Genomic DNA, 20,597 nt, shown 5'->3' on the forward strand with positions numbered 1-20,597 from the left:
ATTTATTTTTAATAGTTATAGAGAATTAGTTCTTTAACAGATGACCCAGACGTTATAAGACAAAATAACCTCCTGGTAAATAAATTTCCTTATCCTAAGGTGAGCAAACAACATTGCAGGGATTAACTGCTGTCAAGTATCCCATAACTGGATCACTTACCAGCAAAGATATAGAGGTCCGCTGAAATCTGATGGTACCATTTTCAAACGTTTTTATTTATAAAGGGGCACAAAAGTAAGGTTAATACAAACATTCAGATACCATAAGTCGTCAATACTCACTCTAAAGCGCAGGTATAGTAATAACCAATAAGAAATAAACTCTATCGTTGTCTAGGGATAATGTATATATTGTCCGCTGTATATCTGAAAGTCTCTTGCAGTCACTGCAGTTCCACCAGCTGCCGTCTTTTGGTGGTGTCGCGTTGGTGCACTTTGTTAAAGAGAGAGAGATAGAGATTAAATGAAACAGTTACCCGGCGGGGTTTTTTTCCAACCTTTAGGAGTTCGATTCGTCGAAGCCTCGTTGGGGAATGGACGCTCACTTGTGGCCTCCCCTGTAGCTAAGCTGTTCTTTCGTGGTGAAGTCGCCAATCCCAGGCAAGGAAAAGACGCACATGAACCCCACCACCGGCTGTTGCTCTTAAACGCTGTCGCAGGATTTCCAGCGTGTCTTCTGGTGCGTCTGGGGGGCCGTCTTTACAACCCCTCTTTTATCTGAACTCATGGGGTCTCAGATGTCAATCAGGTTGGGATGATGCAATCTCTCTCCATCTCTCCACCCACGTTGCCCTGAGAGTATACACGTAGTACAGTTCCCAATTCACAAAGGTGTCTCCACGAGACAATGCCCACAGTCGCCAGCTTTTGCCTCGCTGTGAAACGTGGGACACCGCACGTATCTCTCTCTTCTCTCGGGTCATTGACCCCCCCTTCACTAGGGCTCTGGCGATTCTCACAAAGGAGGGGGCTGGGATCATAACACCTCCCCTCTTAAAAATGTTTTTACCAGCGGTTAAAACGGAGTGGTACAGAGTCTTACAGGGTTTTAGGATTTAACATAGTACAAAAGCTTTTCTTTTAACTACAGAGCTGTACTGTCATATATTTTTCAGCGTCTAAACAGTTAACGATTACAGTGTCACTTCCTTTAATATGGTAACATCTTGTCCCTGACTAAAGGCTGGTAGCATCAGATTTCAACAGGCAGGGGTCCAAGGGGGTTGTCTTTGTTATTCACATGCTTTGTCAAAATCCCGTACAGCCGGTTTTTCTATTTAAAAATGGCGCCCCCATTAGCCGTCACCTCTTTTCCGGTGAGTTCCTACGTGGGGGACCTGGGTAATTTGGCGAGGTACTCTCCCGCCTTTCTGTTCCATAAGGATTATTCTCTCAACACCGTGTCCCAAACTTAAATCATCGTGGGAATTTCCACCCAAATCTTTAATGTTACACAGGTAGCTAACCCTTTCGTCAAGACCATGCAGGCTGATGGGTTTCAGTTCGAACCTTTCCCTCAGGCCGCATTTAAATTTCGGCCTTTTCACAGCGCTCTCTTGAATAACAACAGCGTGTGGGGCACCTTTACATTCCAGATCCACCTGTAATCGATGCGCAGGCACCGCGTTACCAAGCCCTCGTTTCTGTAGCTTGGTTGCTTCTTCTGACACCAATCTAAACTTTAAATTTTCTTCATTCGATTTGGGAACTACAAACTTCCCGTTCCCTTCAATAATAATGTTTATCCCCCCATGGTCGAGTTCCACTTTAAGGTTCACCACCCCTTCATGTACCAACACCTGGGAACCCTCCCTTCCCCCAATTACCAGGGTTAACCCTGTCTTCACTGAACCCCGTCCATCTGACCCACAGGGACTGCATTCCTTTTCAACTGAATCAAATACCTCAGACCTTTTCTGAGCTCCATTACTAGGTTCAGTACCACGTGCATCCACATCTTGGACACACTCAAACGGGACATCTGCCTCTTCCAGACTTTCAATACCCGTACACTTTTCAAATTCTAACTTCCCCTGATCCTCCCAGTTCCTCTCTGGGCAACTCCCTTTCGGAGTAAACTCAACCCCGCGGGCTGAAACAACCTCGTCTGCCAACCCAGCAGACCTCTCCAAGGTAATGGCATCTTTTTCATCTAGGACTGCCTTCATCTCATTCTCGGGAACACCTTGATAACTCTCAACTTCTTCAAACAGGGCTGCCACCCCCGACAGTTCATCCATGTCCAACTCTGGACCTTTTAACAGTTGGTTCCGTTTCTCCTCTTTATTTCCTACCTCTAGGACCTTTCTCTTCGCTAAGGGAGGATCTCGCTCCTCTCCCTTAACCCCTTTCACTTTACTACTCTTCGGTTTACCACCCTCAGAACCCTCGTGGTACAGGGTCGGTAGGACCGTCTCGGCCAAATCAATACTGGCCAGATTTAAACTGCTCGCTTTCTCAGCTGCCTTTCTCGACAGGCTGCGAATGCTCGCGCCTGTGGTACAGACTGGAGATGCGAGGGGCGGGGCTGCAATCCTCACAGGCTGTTTGAGCCGTGTCCAAACCTGCCCCCCTGGTTAAATCATTTCCGAGGAGGACGTCCACGTCAGTTCTCGGGAATTCTGATGGCACCCCTATTTCGACTGGTCCAGATACCAGCTCACAATCCATAATTACCTGATGTAGGTGCACCATTTCTATTCTTGTACCTATCCCCTTCACGGCGACCATTCCCCTTCTCCGACCAAAATCTAGTATCTCACGGCGGATCAACGACAGCTCCGCCCCGGTGTCTCGCCAGATTCGGATGGGAATGGGTGGGTCTCCCCCCTTCACGGACACGGTTCCGGGTGACAGCCAAGTCTCTGACCCTTCTCGTACTCTGTCTACCCGGGGCTCTCTCGTCGATTTACTGATTACCACGGCACACCCGATAGGGACCGCTGCTCTCCCTTTTTCTGGCTCCTTTCTCGGAGCAAAGCACCTAGAGGCAATATGTCCTCCCTTCCCACAATTAAAACAGGTCAAGCCCGGAAATCTCGGGCCACCTGGCCTTTCTCCCTCAACCTTACCACTAGCTCCCGGCGGGACCTCTGCCTCAGCCGGCGGACTTTCCCTACCGTTCTGACAGTCTCTCGGGTAACCTTTTGGCGAGGAAATCCTTATCCTGTGGGTTAGGGCGTATTCATCAGCGAACCTAGCAATTTCTGAGATGGACTTATTCGCCTTCTCATTCAAATACATCCGGATCTCCTCCGGAACACACCCTTTTAATTCCTCAATCAGAAATAACTTCCTGATACGCCCATAATCCCCATCCACCTGTTCCGCGGTGCACCAATGGTCCAAGAGCACACCCTTTTCATAGGCTAGCTCGGTATACGTTTGATTCCACCCTTTCCGTAAATTTCTGAACCTCTGTCTATACGCTTCAGGTACTAGCTCGTAACTCCGGAGAATGGCCTCTTACTTTGGCATAATTCTCCGCTTCCCCTTCCTCGACGGCCAAGGCCGCATATGCTCGTTGTGCCACTTTTGATTTACTGCCACCTTTTCAAAAAGCAAGAAATAACTATCAACATCCGACTCTTCGAATTGAGGTAATACCCTCAATTCCCGACTAACATTAAACCTCTCCTCTCGATCTAACCCTAGATCTCTTCGCTCTTTCTTTAACTTCTCCATCTCCAAGTCATGTTCCCTCTGTTCTCATCTCTCCTCATACTCTCTTTGCTTTTCAGCTCGTTCTCTCTCGTTCTCAGCTCGTTCTCTCTCGTTATCGGCTACTTCTAGCTCTTTTAGCTGAATTTCATGCTGTCTTTGCTTTTCAGCTTGGTCCCGCTCTTTTCCCACCTCTAACGCCTTTAGTTGGAGCTCCTGGTCCCGTTTCACCTCTAACTCCTTTATGTGGAACGCCTGCTCCCTTTCTTTCTCTGCCCTTTCTTTCTCTTTCTCAGCCCTTTCTTTCTCTCTCTCAGCCGCTTCCAGCTGCTTCATCTTAAATTCATGTTCCAATCTTAATTTTTCCAACTCTAGCTGATCCATTCCACTCGCTGGTACTTTTTCAGGGATATTTTCCAAGACCCCAGCTTCGAACACTTTCTTCCCAATGTAATACCGAGTTATGGCCCCTCGCACCTCCCGCTTTTTCATGGACGACCTCACTTCTGCGAGGTCCAATCCCTTCGCCAAATTTAACAAGTCTGATTTGATGGCCGCCTCTAGCGCCTCTACAGTCGGGTTTTTCATAAATTCATCCACGTCCATCTTTGCTGGTTTCCCGTCTGGCTACCCGTGTACCAGATCCAAATTTTTAAACAATTTTTTTTTTTTGACTTACAAACCCAATTCACTGCCCTCCCAATTTTGGTTTCAAATCTCGAGATGAGGCCCCACGTTGTTACGTATCCCATAACTGGATCATTTACCAGCAAAGATTTAGAGGTCCGCTGAAGTCTGATGGTACCATTTTCAAACGTTTTTATTTATAAAGGGGCACAAAAGTAAGGTTAATACAAACATTCAGATACCATAAGTCGTCAATACTCAATCTAAAGCGCAGGTATAGTAATAACCAATAAGAAATAAACTCTATCGTTGTCTAGGGATAATGTATATATATTGTCCGCTGTATATCTGAAAGTCTCTTGCGGTCACTGCAGTTCCACCAGCTGCCGTCTTTTGGTGGTGTCGCGTTGGTGCACTTTGTTAAAGAGAGAGAGATAGAGATTAAATGAAACAGTTACCCGGCGGGGTTTTTTTCCAACCTTTAGGAGTTCGATTCGTCGAAGCCTCGTTGGGGAATGGACGCTCACTTGTGGCCTCCCCTGTAGCTAAGCCGTTCTTTCGTGGTGAAGTTGCCAATCCCAGGCAAGGAAAAGACACACATGAACCCCACCACCGGCTGTCGCTCTTAAACGCTGTCGCAGGATTTCCAGCGTGTCTTCTGGTGCGTCTGGGGGGCCGTCTTTACAACCCCTCTTTTATCTGAACTCACGGGGTCTCAGATGTCAATCAGGTTGGGATGATGCAATCTCTCTCCATCTCTCCACCCACGTTGCCCTGAGGGTATACACGTAGTACAGTTCCCAATTCACAAAGGTGTCTCCACGAGACAATGCCCACAGTCGCCAGCTTTTGCCTCGCCGTGAAACATGGGACACCGCACGTATCTCTCTTTTCTCTTTGGTCATTGACCCCCCCCTTCACTAGGGCTCTGGCGATTCTCACAAAGGAGGGGGCTGGGATCATAACACTGCCTACTTCTCAAATGGAACTAGGTGAATGAATAGACAAAGACACTGCCATTTCTCACCATACTTATGAGACAAATGTTTCCAGAAAATAAAATACGTATTTTCTGGATATATGGACAGAATAACAGAATAATCCATGTGTTCCTGTGCAGTATGTGACCTAACGTGAAATAATTCAGTGACCGAAACAACAGTCCGATTCTCTGATTGAAAGAGCTGATTTGATAATGCAATGCTTCAACAGTAAAATAACTAATGAAGCAATGATCTGCGTCCCGAACCGGGAAGAAATGCACAATCTGCTGTTCACTTCTCAGAAAAGATCAGATACCACAATGAAACAGTCAGAATTCAAGATCATCAAGCAATAGGTGACAGAAGGAGTCATGCAGACTTAATCATAGTTGGGCAACTTCATGCTATTAGTGAGAAACCCTTCTAAGTCATTCATGGAATGTTTGCACTGTGGCGACCCACTTCTGCGCAGGCGAACTGGCTCACAAATAGCCAGCGCGCGGGGAGAGACTTTGGTGATGCACGTCTGACGTCATTTCCACCTGGAGAGGGCGGGTGCTAGGGATTAAATGCCAGCTCCATGAAGTTTGAATAAATTAGTCTCGAAACGACTTACCAACTGCATGTCATTATTTCAGCGCTGTGTGTAGCACAGCGCTACAGCACATTTAAATCTACCTTATCAATAGAAAGGACACAATGTACTTTTGATTGTATGAGAACATCAGATCACTTTGCTTGCAAATTTTCTGTTCTTAATAAAGTTGAAATAGGAAGTCACACTGGTGATCCAAGCACATTGTAAAACTGAACATGGTTAATTATTCTATCAATAACTTTCCATTTACTTGTTTCTTTTGTCAGTGCTGTTTCTCTCTCTCTCTACAGATGCTACCTGATCTGTTTTTATTTCAGATTTCCAGCATCTGCAATGTTTTGCATTTTGATTATAATATTATAATTCTACCTTCACAATTGCACTTTCCATCAAGAATGGAATTACTTAAAGTAGTAAATTGTGGCTAATTTACACATTAGGAAGCAAATGGATCGTGATCAGCAAATAATTATTGTATTAAATATTCCCACGCAGCAATATTCCTATGATGCAAGATACTTCAGTGTTATTGCCTGCAAATTGTTATCTCCAGTTATTCCACTTTCTGTGGAGATCATTAGAAATGGCTCTTACTTGTACACCTGTGATTCCTGGTACTCCTGGTGGTCCTTCTTTTCCTTTCATTCCTTCTGGCCCCTTCTCTCCTTTATCTCCTTCAACCCCTGGGTCTCCTTTGTCACCCTAGTGGGAAGAAAACATGGTGCTCAGCCAGATGTAGCTCATTCAGTCAGGGGAAGACTAGCAAGATATGTGGCCTTCTAAACTGGGTTACATATGTAGCATGGCATTACAAAATTCAGAAAATATAACACATTTGATCCAAAATGGCAGCGTGACGCAGCTTGCAGTGGCAACTCCGGAGCTGATTATCTGTTATTTGTGAAGAGGGGTGCCGTGCGCAATCATAATCGATTGAAAACAGACGTGGGAGCACGGAGGAACATCGGGAAATCTCCAGGAACACCTTCTTCGTTGCTGCTGCTGCTGTGAGGTCTGGGACTCTGCTGGGAAGAACAGGCCCCCAGTCCTCGGGGTCGCATTGCCGATGGCTGTTGGTGGGGCTGTTTTAATGCACTCGGCAGAGGATGGTACTCGGAGAAGCTGTGCCAGAGGGGATGGTCGTCGGCTCGGAGGTTCGACAGACTCGGAGTCCGCTGCGGTCAGGTCGCTTTCAGTGTGTGCTGCGTCTGCGAGGCTGGTTTCAACGGAGCTTTCATTGTGTGCTGCGTCTGCGAGGCTGGGTTCGATGGAGCTTTCGTTGTGTGCTGCGTCTGTGAGGCTGAGTCGGGTGGCGCCGTGGAAGTCCATAGCGGGGGTATTCCCTTCTGCCACCGGCGTGGGATGACGAGTCTGTCGGAACCCTGGGGACTTGTGGAAACTGTGTGGTGATTTCTTTTGAACTTATAGTCCTTTAACATCTTTGGACTATTTTTACTGTGCCCATAGTCTGTTTTTTTTTAATCAATTATACTATTGTTTGCACTGTTGTAAATATGTGGTTTTGTGCCGATCTTGTAGCTTTAGTTTTTGGTTTTGTTTTGTCTGGTGGATTTGGAGCTCCTTTCCGGGGAACGCGCTAAGACGGTAGCGCGATATTAATACGCAGCAGTCTCTCCGGACTCTGCATTGGGGATTGCCAAATGTTATGTGGATTTTCTAGTGTAGTCTGTTTTGTTTTATACTTTTGTGATATCATTCTGGAGGAACGTTGTCTCATTTTTTAACTGCATTGCATTTGTGGTTTCTAAATGACAATTATCTGAATCTGAATCTGAATCTGATTTATTTGAAAGCACATGAACCCACCATTATTAATTAATTAAAACTACAATGATACATTGAAATAATCAAAAATACATTAAAAAAAACTTACCTTAAGTTTTATCATTTAGCAATCCCAACCAAAGGGGTGAGATGAGATCTACTAACCATGGCAGATTAAAGCTTAAGGAGTGGTTTGCATGAACTCACTAGCTAAACACCACCGTGTTCTGCTTCACTGTTGTAAAGCAATAACAGGGAAACTGGACAGTTCGGGGCTCGATAGTAAAGGATGTTGAAGGTACATGTGCTCTGCTGAGGTATTTGAGGTGTGCAAGGAGCAGGGAAGATGGAAACAGGTGGAAATCGATAGGGATATTTAGAAACAGGCAGGGAGGGTAAGAAGAAAGCTCTGAGAGACCACAGAACCATAGAACACTACAGCACAGTACAGGCCCTTCAGCCCTCCATGTTGTGCTGACCAATATAATCCTTAAAAAAAAGTACTAAACCCACACTACCCCATAACCTTCCATTTTTCTTTCTTCCATGTGCCTTACCAAGAGGCTCTTAAATACCCCTAATGTTTTAGCCTCCATCACCATCCCTGGTAAGTCATTCCAGGCACTCACAACCCTCTGTGTAAAAAACTTACCCCTGATGTCTCCCCTAAACTTCCCTCCCTTAATTTTGTACATATGCCCTCTGGTGTTTGCAATTAGGTTAGATGGTTGTGAGAGAATTGCATTAAAAAGGAGACTGAGGCTGGAATTTAGTATTGAGATTTTTCAAACAGATTTGGAAAACTAGTGCTGCTTAAACAGAACCAACCAAATGTACCTTTACTCAATGCAAACCATCTATGGCACATCAAACACAGGCCCCATTTGGGTCATGGCAGAGTTGGTTTGATATGAATTTTTGTAACCCGTACTGCCAGTCTCCCATATGCATATTCATGTATAAGGGCTGAACATCGGTTGGCTATTTGTAACGTCCCAACATTTGGTAAGTCCCCTTAATTTCTCCAGATCTATCTCTTAATGAAAAAAAAATCAGGGTTTGTTGTATCCTCACTTCCTTTCTGCTTATGGCATTTCAACATGTCCCTTAAACTGTGCTTGTGGTTCAAAAACACAAGAAAGTCTGTAGATGCTGGAGATCCAGAGCAACACACACAACATGCTGGAGGACTCCTGGTGAAGGGTCTCGGCCCGAAACATTGACTGTTTACTCTTTCCTATAGATGTTGCCTGGCCTGCTGAGTTCCCTCCAGCATTTTGTGTGTGTTACTTGTGGTTCAAAGTGCTTGTTTATAGCCTCACTATTTCTTCATTTACTGTTATAATTCACCCTGATGTAACCACACACGTTTCTTTTCATTACTATTTTTACCTACTTGAACTCCCAGCAGACACTATCTTATTGATGGAGCCGGTGCCATGCTGACTTTAAATATTACCATCAACATTGAAGACACAATAATCAAGACTATTCCCCCAAATTATGCCCAGAGACTTCCACCGACTTTGTCACTGTCATCTTAGTTGTACATTGTTTACAATCTGGGATAAAAGTGCAGTCAGGTTCTGCATTTGAGCATCTCAAAAATTCACCAAATGAATTAAAATTGATGGATTTTACTCCAGAAAAAGAAACTATTGAGAAAATCAAGGAGTCTGTGAGGAACAGCGTAAGCACCAAAAAAAAAAACATATTCCAGAAAGCTGCCTGTATTTAGTAAATGTTCTGATGTGGCATTACTTGTGTGTTCCTGCTTTTTTAAGTTAACAGTCACACATCAAAAAATACTTGTGTGCTTCCAACTAGAATGTTATTTAAGAATAATGAGCAGTAGTGTTTTAAATACAGACAGACGTCTGAATAGGTCCTGTGGTAATTGAAGCTGGTTTGACTTTTAATATAGTCTGATGTAAAAACACTGGGCATCCATACCCAAACTCTAAGACTTCTAACCAATAGGTGGGTTACAAGCTATTACATATGATTATAGTACTGGACATATTGCAACTGCACTGCAATACATTTATATCTTGAAGTTCAAGTTCGAGTTCTAACAACTTCCTAACCACAAGTCAGATCCAAACACTTCACCTTTCATATAGTTAATCCTGACAATTTAGGGTTAAAAATCTACAGGAAGTAGCCAGGAGATCTGATGTCTAATGTTTGTCATGAGATCAGAATATTACCTAAAGACATTGATCCATTTGGTTCAAAACCTCTTTTTTGACCCAAAAGCCAATACGTTATAATCTACAAAATGTAACAGATATTTTATCTTTTGGGCTCAAAGTACTTTTTCAATATGCTTTAAAAACTGTTCACTACCACTCTCGTCAATTATACCAATGCCCAAGAAGAGTGTGGCTATCTTCCTCAATGACCATCACCCAGTTGCACTTACATCACAGTGATGAAGTGTTTTGAGAGGCTGGTGATGAAACATACCATCTCCTGCCTGAGAGGTGACTTGGATCCACTCCAATTTGCCTACTGGAGCAACAGGTCCACAGCAGATACCATCTCATTAGCTCTTTGCTTAACCCTGGACCTTACAGCTCAGCATTAATACCATCATCCCCTCAAGACTAATCTACAAGCTCCAAGACTTTGGCCTCAAGCCTCCTTGTGAAATTGGATCCTGGATTTCCTCATGTAAACTCCAGTCAGTTTAGACTGGCAACAATATCTCCTCCATGATCTCCATCAGCATAGATGAGCCGCAAGGCTGTGTGCTTAGCCCCCTGCTCTACTCACTGCACACCTGTGACTGTGTGGCTAAGCCCAGCTCCAATACCATATTCAAGTTTGCTGATGACACCACTGTTACAGCTGAATCAAAGGTGGTGATGGATTAGCATACAGTAAGGAAAATGAAAATGTAGCTGAGTGGTGTCGTAACAACAATCTCTCACTCGATGTCAAAAGGGCCCAGGAACTGATTGTAGACTTCAGGAGGGGGAAAACCAAAGGTTCATGAGTCAGTCTTCATCGGTGGAGAGAGTTAGCAACTTCAAATTCTTGCATGTTACTACTTTAGAGGACCTGTCCTGGGCCCAACACGTAAGTGCAATTGTGAAGAAAGCACGACAGTGTCTCCAATTCCTTAGGAACTTACCAAGATTCGGCATGACGTCAAAACTCTTGACAAACTTCAGAGTGTATTAACTGGTTGCATCACAGCCAGGTATGGAAACGCCAATGCCTTTGTATGGAAAATCCTAGTATATCACGGGGAAGGCCCTCCCAACCGTGGAGTGCATCTACATGAAACACTATCATAGAAAAGCAGCATCCATCATCAGAGATCCTCACCCCCCAGGCCATGCTCCTTTCTCGCTGCTGCCTTCAGGTCAAAGGTAAAAAAGCTTCAGAACTCACACCAACAGGTTCAAGAACAGTTACAAACCCACAATCATCAGGCTCCTCAACAAAACCGGATAACTACATTTGAATATCCATTGAGATGTTCCCATAACCAATGATCTCACTTTAAGGACTCTTTATCTTGTTATTTCATATTCATGTTATTTATTACTATTTATGTATATTTGCATTTGAACAGTTTGTTGTCTTTTATACTCTAGCTGATCTTTCAATGATCATGTTATAGTTACTATTGTATAGATTTGCCAAGGACGCCTGCAGGAAAATGGATCTTAGCGTTGTATGTGGTGACATATATGTGTCAATGAAATTTACGTTGTACTTTGAAATGTTTTCCCTCCTTGAAACAACAGGCTGCTTTTCTGCTGTGGTCTCTTTAATCCCATGGGTTTTAATTTTGCTGATTATTATTATGTCATAATCAATTTGATTCTTTGCATTTTAATTAGGATCATTATTTTCAGAAAAGATCTTGTTTAAAGCAGTGTCCTTTAGCTTCTTGTAGATGAGTAAGGTTTTAAAAGAGATTTAAGTATTTATTCTATGAAAACCTTTCTAATTAAATTAATTTTAAGGAAAAATGTGGCACTCCTTTTTTGGTGAAATGTTTCCTTTCACAACATACAAAACATAAATCAGAATTTGTGTAGAAAAGAAAATTCCATTCAGCCTTTTATCAGCTTGTAAAATCCAGATGGCATTTTAGTTAATAGAACACTTAACAGTTACTCCTGTAAGGATTGCCAATTTGCCCATAGCATAATCACACAACAAGAATGAAATTTAGTGATCAGTTCATGCAATTTAAAGCAAAAACAAACTCTGGTGGAATTCAATGGGCCAAGCAGCAAACATGGAGGCAGAGAGATGGTCAACGTTTCAAGCTGAGAACCTGCATCACAGGAACCATGCCTCCCTTTGCTTAAATGTTGGCTAAGGGAAAATGATCAGACAATAGACATAATTACATTTCTCAAATTCAAAATTGGGCTATTGGATCTTGGGTGTCTTATTGAGAGGGCTCAGAGGACCACGATTTAATGTCTCAAACAAAAGATAGCACCTTTGACAATACAGTAATTTCTTCAGAACAGGAACACTGGAGTAACAGTTAAGAGATTGTCTACATTGTAGGATGAACTTCAAGAAAATTTATTACTAGAATGAGTAGGCACATTTGTCTGTGGATGGCTTAAACTACATGAAAACTTTGATACTTAATAAATATTTAAATCATGTCATTAATTCAAATTTGTGGAGCATTATATACATTGTTTTCAAATACATGATCCTTGGTGGACATCATTGGTTTCATTCTTGGATCAATTGGTGAAACAAATGACTTGGGATCAGGGATTCAGTTTACAGAAGTGATCAAAGTTCAAAGTGAATTTATTATCAAAGGACATATAGGTCACCAGGTACAACTCTGATTCATTTTCTTTTGGGCATACTTAATAAATTGAACAACCATAATAGAGTCAATGTCCCCCCCCCCCACCAATAGTGTGGGCAGCCAGTGTGCAAAAGACAACAAACTGTGTGAATACAAAAGAAAAAAAACAATAAATATCGAGAATATGAGATGAAGAGTCCTTGAAGGTGAGTCCATAGGGAATGCGAACAATTCAGTGTCTGGGTGTGTGAAACTGAGTGAAGTTCATTTATTTACTTATTGAGATACAGCGTGGAATAGGCCCTTTGAGTCACACTGTCCAGCAACCCTCGATTTAACCCTAGCCTAATCATGGGACAATTTACATGACCAATTAATCTAACCACTGGTCTGTCTTTGTACTGTGGGAGGAAATTGGAGCACCCATTTGAAACCCACACGGTCATGGGAAGAGCATTCAAACTCTTTACAGACATTTATCCGCTAGGTTCAAGAACTTGATGACTGAGGGGTAAGAACTGATCCTGAAACTGGTGAGAGCCCTGAGGTTCTCGTACCTCTTTTCTGATGGCAGCAGTGAGAAGACAGCATGGCCTGGGTGGTGGGAGTTCCTGATGATGGATGCTGCTCTCCTGTGACAATGCTCCATGTGTTCAATGGTTGGGATGGCTTTACCCATGACGGTGTGGATCGTATCCAATAGTTTTTGTAGGATTTTCTGTTCAAGGACATTGCAGTTGCTATACCAGACCATATACTCTCCACCACACATCTAAAGAAGTTAGTCAAAATTTTAGATGTCATGCTGAATCTTCGCAAACTCCTAGGGAAGTAGAGGCGCTGTTGTGCTTTCTTCATAATGGGACTTGCGTGCTAAATTCAGAACAAACTCTATGGAAAGATAAGAATGAGGAATTTAAAGTTGCTGACCTTCTCCACCTCATGGCCCTCTAGTTTTCTACTCCTGAAGTCAATATTCAGCTCCTTGGTCTTGCTGACATTGAGTGAGAGGTTATTGTTGTGGCACCACTCAGCCAGATTTTCAATCTCCCTCCTATATGCTGATTCGTCACTACTTTTGATTCAGCCTACGATAATGGCATCATCAGCAAACTTAAGCATGGTATTGTAGCTGTGCTTAGCCACACAGTCGTAAGTGCAAAGTGAGTAGAGCAGGGGGCTAAGCACACATCCTTGTGGTGCTCTTGTACAGATGGAGATTGAGGATGAGATGCTGCTGCCAATCCAAACTGACTGGGGTCTGCAAGTGAGGAAATTGAGGATCCAGTTGCACAAAGAGGTCTTGAAGCTTATTGATTAGGTTTGAAGAGATGATGGTATTAAATGCCGAGCTTGATAAAGAGCATCCTGATGTGTGCATCTTTGCTGTCCAGATGTTCCAGAGTTGAACAAAGAACCAATGAAATGGCATCTGCTGCACACTAGTTGTGCTGGTAGGCAAATTGGAGTGCACCCAAGTTGCTACTCAGGCAAGATTTGATATGTTTCAAGAGAAAGTTGTAAAAGGAGATTGGATTGGATTGAACAATCTGGCCCATTGTTGAAGAGGTCAGATTGCAGTTTAGGCAGGATCTCAGTGTGAGTCTAATTTTAAATCTTAAACAAACAACTATATGTAATATAGTAAGTATCACTTGAAGCAAAAAGGCACAAAGAAAAAAATAACAATCCACTACAGATCTGTTCCTTCTGCTTTGAAGAGGTTGAAAGAGGTTGACTTGGAGAAACTAAAATCTTCAAGATCTACATTTTAAATATGTGCAGATATATTCAAAATGATGATTTAAAATCTACTATTTATATAAGTTCAGATATACTGGATGCTGAAGCCAAAATTATGCTTGTATTATTGTTATAGAAGTCTATTCATATTTCAGACTTATTGGTATTACACCTCCATTCTTGAAACACTTACCTTGATCCCATCAATTCCCGGGGGTCCATCATCACCAACCAGACCAGGCTCGCCCTTTGTAAATAAAAAAAGGAATGATTATTAAAGATGTCAGTTTCATTTGGTCATTATATAGTAAGAAGGTATTTTACAAAGCATGCTTTGTAAACATTTGTAAAAATTACTTCACAAATGTTGCATTTTCTAAATGTTATCTCACCCAAGATCAGACAGAGCTTCCAGACTGACAATGAGGAGGAGTAGTTGTTGCGATCTGAACAGAGAATGGCAAAGTCTGACACTTCCAAAGATATTTTAAATTATGTGCCAACAAAAGCCAAGGACTTTGCGGGCTCTAATAGGGGAACTCTTGAATTACAAGGATGTTGAATAAAACAAACCCATTTTCTGATATCTTGATGGTATGTATTTTGTGCATTTAAATATACCTATCATTATTTGGAAAACTGAGTTTTATATCAGTAATCCCTAGAGCCAAGGAATGGTCTGCAAGTTTGCTGATGATACGACCATTGCTGGCAGAATCTCAGATGGAGATGAGAGGGCAAACAGGAGCAAGATATACCACCTAGTTGAGTGGTGTCACAGCAACCATCTTGCACTCAGTGTCAGTAAGAGCAAAGAGCTGATTGTGGACTTGAGGAAGGGTAAGATGAGGGAACACAGACCAATCCTCACAGAAAGATAAGAAGTGGAGAGAGTGAGCAATTTTAAGTTTCTGGGTGTCAATATCTCTGAGGATCTAACTTTGACCCAACATATTGATGCACCTATAAAGAAGGCAAGACAGTGGTTATATTTCATTAGGAGTTTGAGGAGATTTGGTTTGTCATCTAAAACACTTGAAAATTTCTACAGTTGTACTGTGGAGAGCATTCTGAGATGCTGCATTATCACTGTCTGGTATGGGGTGTGGGAGGGCGCTACTGGATAGGATCAAAAGAAACTACAGAGAGTTGTAAAATTATTCAGCTTCACCTTGGGTACTAGTCTTCGTAGTATCCGAGACATTTTCAAGGAGCAGGGCCTCACAAAGGCAACAGGCTTTATTAAGGACCCCATCACCCAGGACATGCCCTCTTTTATCTTTGTTACTGTCGGAAAGGAGGTAAAGAAGCTTCAGGAACAGCTTCTTCCCCTCTCTCATCTGATTTCTAAGTGGGCATTGAACCCATGAACACTATCTCACTTTTTTTATTATTTCTGTTTTTGCACTGCTATTTTTAAATTTAACTATTATATATATATATAGTATATACTTACTGTAATTTTTTTTCTATATTTATCATATTTGGACTGCTGCCACTAAGTTAACAAATTTCACAAGATACGCCGTTGATATTAAACACGATTCTGATTCTGATAACCATTTACAGTATTTGAATCAGTGATAGAATTAAGAGGCGATCACAGAACCTTAAGTACAATCCTGCACCAGAGTTGGTCTTGCAAAAGGATATAACTATATTATTGAAGAGCAACAGATGAAGGTAAATATTCCTTAATGCTACTAACTTGGTCACCAGAAAATGAATACTGAGGTGTACTTATGGAGATTGAGATATAACTATTGTCAAAAATTTATGGCATCCAATCAGTCAGTCAGATTGTCTTTCTGAACTAGAAAGAGAAAATGTTGCAAATATTCAGCAGGTCAGGCCACATCTGTGGGATGGGTGGCAGAGTTAACATTTCAGATGGAGCTCCTCTCTCAGCACAGGGAAGGAGAGAAAATTAGTTTGTAAAGCTGCAAAGAGGGTGAGGGAGAGGCATTTCTCTGATAGGGTAAAACTAGGATGATCATGGGGGTAGGCTGTAAACTGGTCAGTAAATGGCTGGTAGCAGTCAGAGAGTGAGAACCTAGAGAAAAGAACACAGGAGATGTGAAATGCAGAGTTGGAATCATGCGCATGAGGTCAAGCTGGGCATGTCTTACACTTGCAGAGGAAGTTCATGGAGTCCCTCAACATAGACTGGGCCCTGCGGGTCACCATGTTCACGCCAACTTTTTGCCCATCTACGCTAATTCTATTTGCTCAACCTCCAACCAACGCTTTGGTTAGCACAACGCTTTACAGTACCAGCGACCCGGGTTTGATTCCCGCTGCTGCCTGATAGGAGTTTGTACATTCTTCCTGCGACCGCGTGAGTTTCCTCTGGGGGTGTTCCGGTTTCCTCTCACAGTCCAAAGACATACCAGTCGGGGAGGTTAATTGGTCATTGTAAATAGTTCTGTGATTAGGCTAGGGTTAAACTGTGGGTTGTTGGGCAGCATGCATTGATAGGGCAGTAAATATCTAGATTAGATAGACAGATAGATAGTAAATAACTGGGACAAATTCTACATTCTTTTATCGAGGTCTTTGTGTTCTAACTCTCAATCTGTTCCCGTGAAGTCACTGATCTGATAACTTAATTCATAACTTATCCCCGTGCTCATTTAAATTTTACCTTCTCAGCAATATTTCTTCCTTTGCACCCTCTACCCACCTCCACATAACTTAACAAGCTTCTTTCCGGTTATGGAGAAGTGTCTTTGACGTGAAATGTTAACTATGCATCTCTTCCTGCAAATGTGGTCTGATCTGCTGAGTATTCCCCATATTTACTTCCAGTTTTGGCGCATGGCCAAGTGGTTAAGGCGTTGGTCTAGTGATCTGAAGGTCGCTAGTTCGAGCCTCAGCTAAGGCAGTATGTTGTGACTTGAGCAAGGCACTTAACCACACATTACTCTGCAACGACACCGGTGCCAAGCTGTATCAGCCCTTGCCCTTCCCGTGGATAACATCAGTGGCGTGGAGAGGGGAGTCTTGTAGCATGGGCAACTGCCAGTCTCCCCATACAACCCTGCCCAGGGCCTGCACCTTGGAAACTTTCCAAGGTGCAAATCCATGGTCTCTCAAGACTAATGGATGCCTATTTATACTTCCAGTTTTCTTTTTCAAGTTTTTAGCATCTCTAGTTATTTGATTTTCTCCTACTGAATTCCCTGAACTATGCACTTTTGCTTCGGAAAATTATTATGGTTTAAGTTCTTGATAGTTTGATCATCAGGTTGAAAAACACAAGGATAACTTCCATTTTCATAATACCAGCCCTCTGGTACCAAACATATTCATATTGTGAAGTACTATTTGGGTCAAATTAACCTTTTTAAATTTTTGGGGAAAAAATAAATGCGCATTAAATTTTCTATCTTTAGTTGGCTGCATAACCCACTTATGTTTGGTAAACCGAAAAAAGGGTGGTGGGGTGGAGATACGTCTCTACTAAAGGAGATGAGAGGCACTCCTTCCATCTGCTAGCCTGCATTTCATCCTTGGGCAAGGGGTAGCACTTGCTTAGCTGCTTGATCAGGGTCACTTGGAGCCATGGGACTAGGTAGTGGGTGGTTGTATGAGCAGCTGATGCATATCACAGGTTCTGGTTATGCAACCATTGTTGCAGGGCAGACAATCTCTGAAGAGTATTGATAATGGCTGGAGTCATCTGTCTTGTAAAGACACTGCCCAGAAGGTGGCAATGGCGAACCACTTCTGTAGAAAGATTTGCCAAGAGCAATCATGATCACGGAAAGAGCATGAATGTTCACATCATACGACATGGCACATGATGATATCATCTGACAAGGCACATAATGATGATGCTGAATCTGAAATAAAGGAAATAACAACCCAAAAGAAAATCAGCTGGGAATAAACAACTCCTAGGCTTTGTGAGCTAGGTTAAGTCGATGTTGATAGTTCCCTGCACTCCTTTGTTATTTTGCTTGTTAAAAGGGCTGTTTGTGACAATGGAAAAAAGGGCAAGTTTTACACTGATGTTTGAAGAACAAACAGGAATTCAGGGAAATCCTCAATGGAATGTGGAGATTTTCTTTCCTGATGGCTTCCCTATGCTGTCTGAAGTAATGTTTTTGGAGTATCTTTTCTATACTCTGAATTCAATTAGAATGAAATGCCACATTTTTGATCACTCACCCTTTGACCCATGAGTCCTTGTTCACCTGCAACTCCATCTGGTCCAATTGCACCCTGTTGGTCAGAGGATTTGAAACATAAGCATTAATTCACAAACTCAAATCCCTTTAGTAATGTTCGGTTCTGGACAAACCACAATCATTAAAGTATTGCTTTTTGCAAACGTTATCAATCTGCAAAAATTTAGAAAAATCATGCAAAGGCAATATTTGACAATATTTTTGTCATGACATGTTTTTAATCAGTAATTGACCAGTCAATATTGAGAGTTTATGAAAATAAACATTGTTCCAGATTTTGTGGTGGTGGTTGGCATCCGCCTGTCTCGAAGGACAATGGGTGATGATGATCATCACAAGCCTGGGCAGAAGCTATGGAGATCCTGAGATGCCCAGTTGTCAAGATCCCCTTCGCGGCCTCACCAGTGTGGTCCAGGGGAAAGTTTATGAAGCAATATGTTTGGCACCAGCTTGTTTGCAGGAGCTGCTGGAAGGATGTCCAATGACATCCAGCTGCCCTAGGGGTTCCACTCTGGATTGGCTGTCTAGGTTTTCTCCTGTAGCCTTCGTCTCTCCCAAGGCTGCCCACAAGGTAATGGAGCTATTTAGCCACTGCTGCAGATTTTGTAGTCAGCACCAAATGCACAACAATCACATGTAACTTTAAACCTGATGGCATTCATAGGGAATGAGTGGAGTTCATCGTCCAAATGAGAGAGAATTACATATGAGTGGAGATGTCCTCTCGATTAATGATAAAGTGCAGTGTATGAAGTTGGAGTACAATGGTTTGTAGTATTCTGCACCTCATTTATGTTATCTGCAGTGTTTGAATTGATATCATTTTATTTATCTTTCATATTTTCTTATGATATAGGAGACTGTTTGGCTCATTGCAGCTCTCAGAGCAAACCCCATGTTTTTCCCCTGTAGTTGATTCTCTTTCCCGGACTGATCAACTCCCCAACACTGCCTCCTACTTCCCCTTCAATCCTCTTGCAAAATACTTACATTGACGGAAGCACATATTTGATTATGGATTGACCAGCACTTCTTTGGGACATGGGATGAAACTGATAGATGTGGTGCAAGCCAATGTGTTAATGGAAGAACAAGCAAATTTCACTCAAGCAGCACTGGACACCAGGATTGAAACTAGCTCACTGAAGCAGCTCCAGTGGCTGTGCCATTAGTAGATTTTGCTCCATCTTAATAGACTGTTAAGAATTATTATTTGTGTTTCTCTGTGAATGCAGAGTCCAGGCGTAAGAGACAGCTACCTGTATATCTCATTCACAACGAATTAGTGGCTTGAGCAATGAAACTCCAATAAAACAACATCCGTGGGACTTGAACAGTATGAAACGTTCGCATCTTCTGGTAAGTCGGAGCATGCTCGGATGCAGCGGCCTCTCTGCTTCCAACCAAGGGTTGTTTTGTGTCTTTTTAGCAATCACAAGACCCTGTTGGATATTGGTAACGTAGAATAGTACAAGTCCAATTCACTGGCTCAGTGGTGAGAGGGACAGTGGGGGAGCTGTGTGGCCTCAGTTGTGGCCTGGACCATGCCTCATGCCTCAGGGCCACGTGCTGCGGTTGCCGAGGAAGGAGACGCGGGAGCTAGGTCTGTTGCATTCCATGCTGGTCCCTCCCATCAGTGCTGCCCTCCAGTGTTCACTCGGAAGGAGACAAGCAGGATTGCGTTCATCTGCTGCTACACTATGTGATATGAGGAACTGCTGCGGGCTTGTTCTTGCAGAAACGTGGCTACTGGACAACATCCAAGCACCATCAATCTACAGGTCGTGACACTCAGGGACTTGGGCTATATTATTAGTTTCTAATATTAGTTTTTGTAACTACTGTGTATTTTTCTGCTAACTAATTACATTTGCTGTATGTGCTGTCTTCTGTGTGTGTGATTGTTGCTTCTGTATTTTGCACCTTGGCCCCAGAGGAACGCTGTTTTGTTTGGCTGTATTCATATTGTATGGTGGACTGATGATTGAACTTGAACCTGAACTATTGGATATTATTCCTATTCCTACAGCAACCTAATGTTAATTTATTTTTCTTTAGTATTACACTGTAGGATAATAAATCATCCAGTGAATCTGATAAGTTTATAGTGATCACAGACAACAAAAATCCAGTGCATTTAAAGGGACCAAGGAACAAAGGGTTTGACGAGTTTAAAAGGAAAGAGGGAGCAGGATGCCTGTGCA

The 20,597-nt window shown here is 42.6% G+C and overlaps 1 protein-coding gene across 4 annotated transcripts in view; it reads right to left on the minus strand.

Annotated features, from left to right (window-relative positions):
• Positions 1-20,597, minus strand: part of col27a1b (collagen, type XXVII, alpha 1b) — a 591,175-nt gene that overhangs the window by 126,438 nt on the left and 444,140 nt on the right. For all 4 annotated transcript variants that reach the window (XM_073052881.1, XM_073052882.1, XM_073052884.1 and 1 more), the window contains exons 35-37: positions 18,374-18,427; positions 14,394-14,447; positions 6,463-6,570 (exon numbers count right to left, since the gene is read on the minus strand). In XM_073052881.1, the coding sequence (XP_072908982.1) occupies positions 6,463-6,570; positions 14,394-14,447; positions 18,374-18,427 (216 nt within the window). The remainder of the gene's footprint in view (positions 1-6,462; positions 6,571-14,393; positions 14,448-18,373; positions 18,428-20,597) is intronic.

This window comes from Hemitrygon akajei, chromosome 7 (assembly GCF_048418815.1).
Source record: "Hemitrygon akajei chromosome 7, sHemAka1.3, whole genome shotgun sequence".
Taxonomy (NCBI): domain Eukaryota; kingdom Metazoa; phylum Chordata; class Chondrichthyes; order Myliobatiformes; family Dasyatidae; genus Hemitrygon; species Hemitrygon akajei.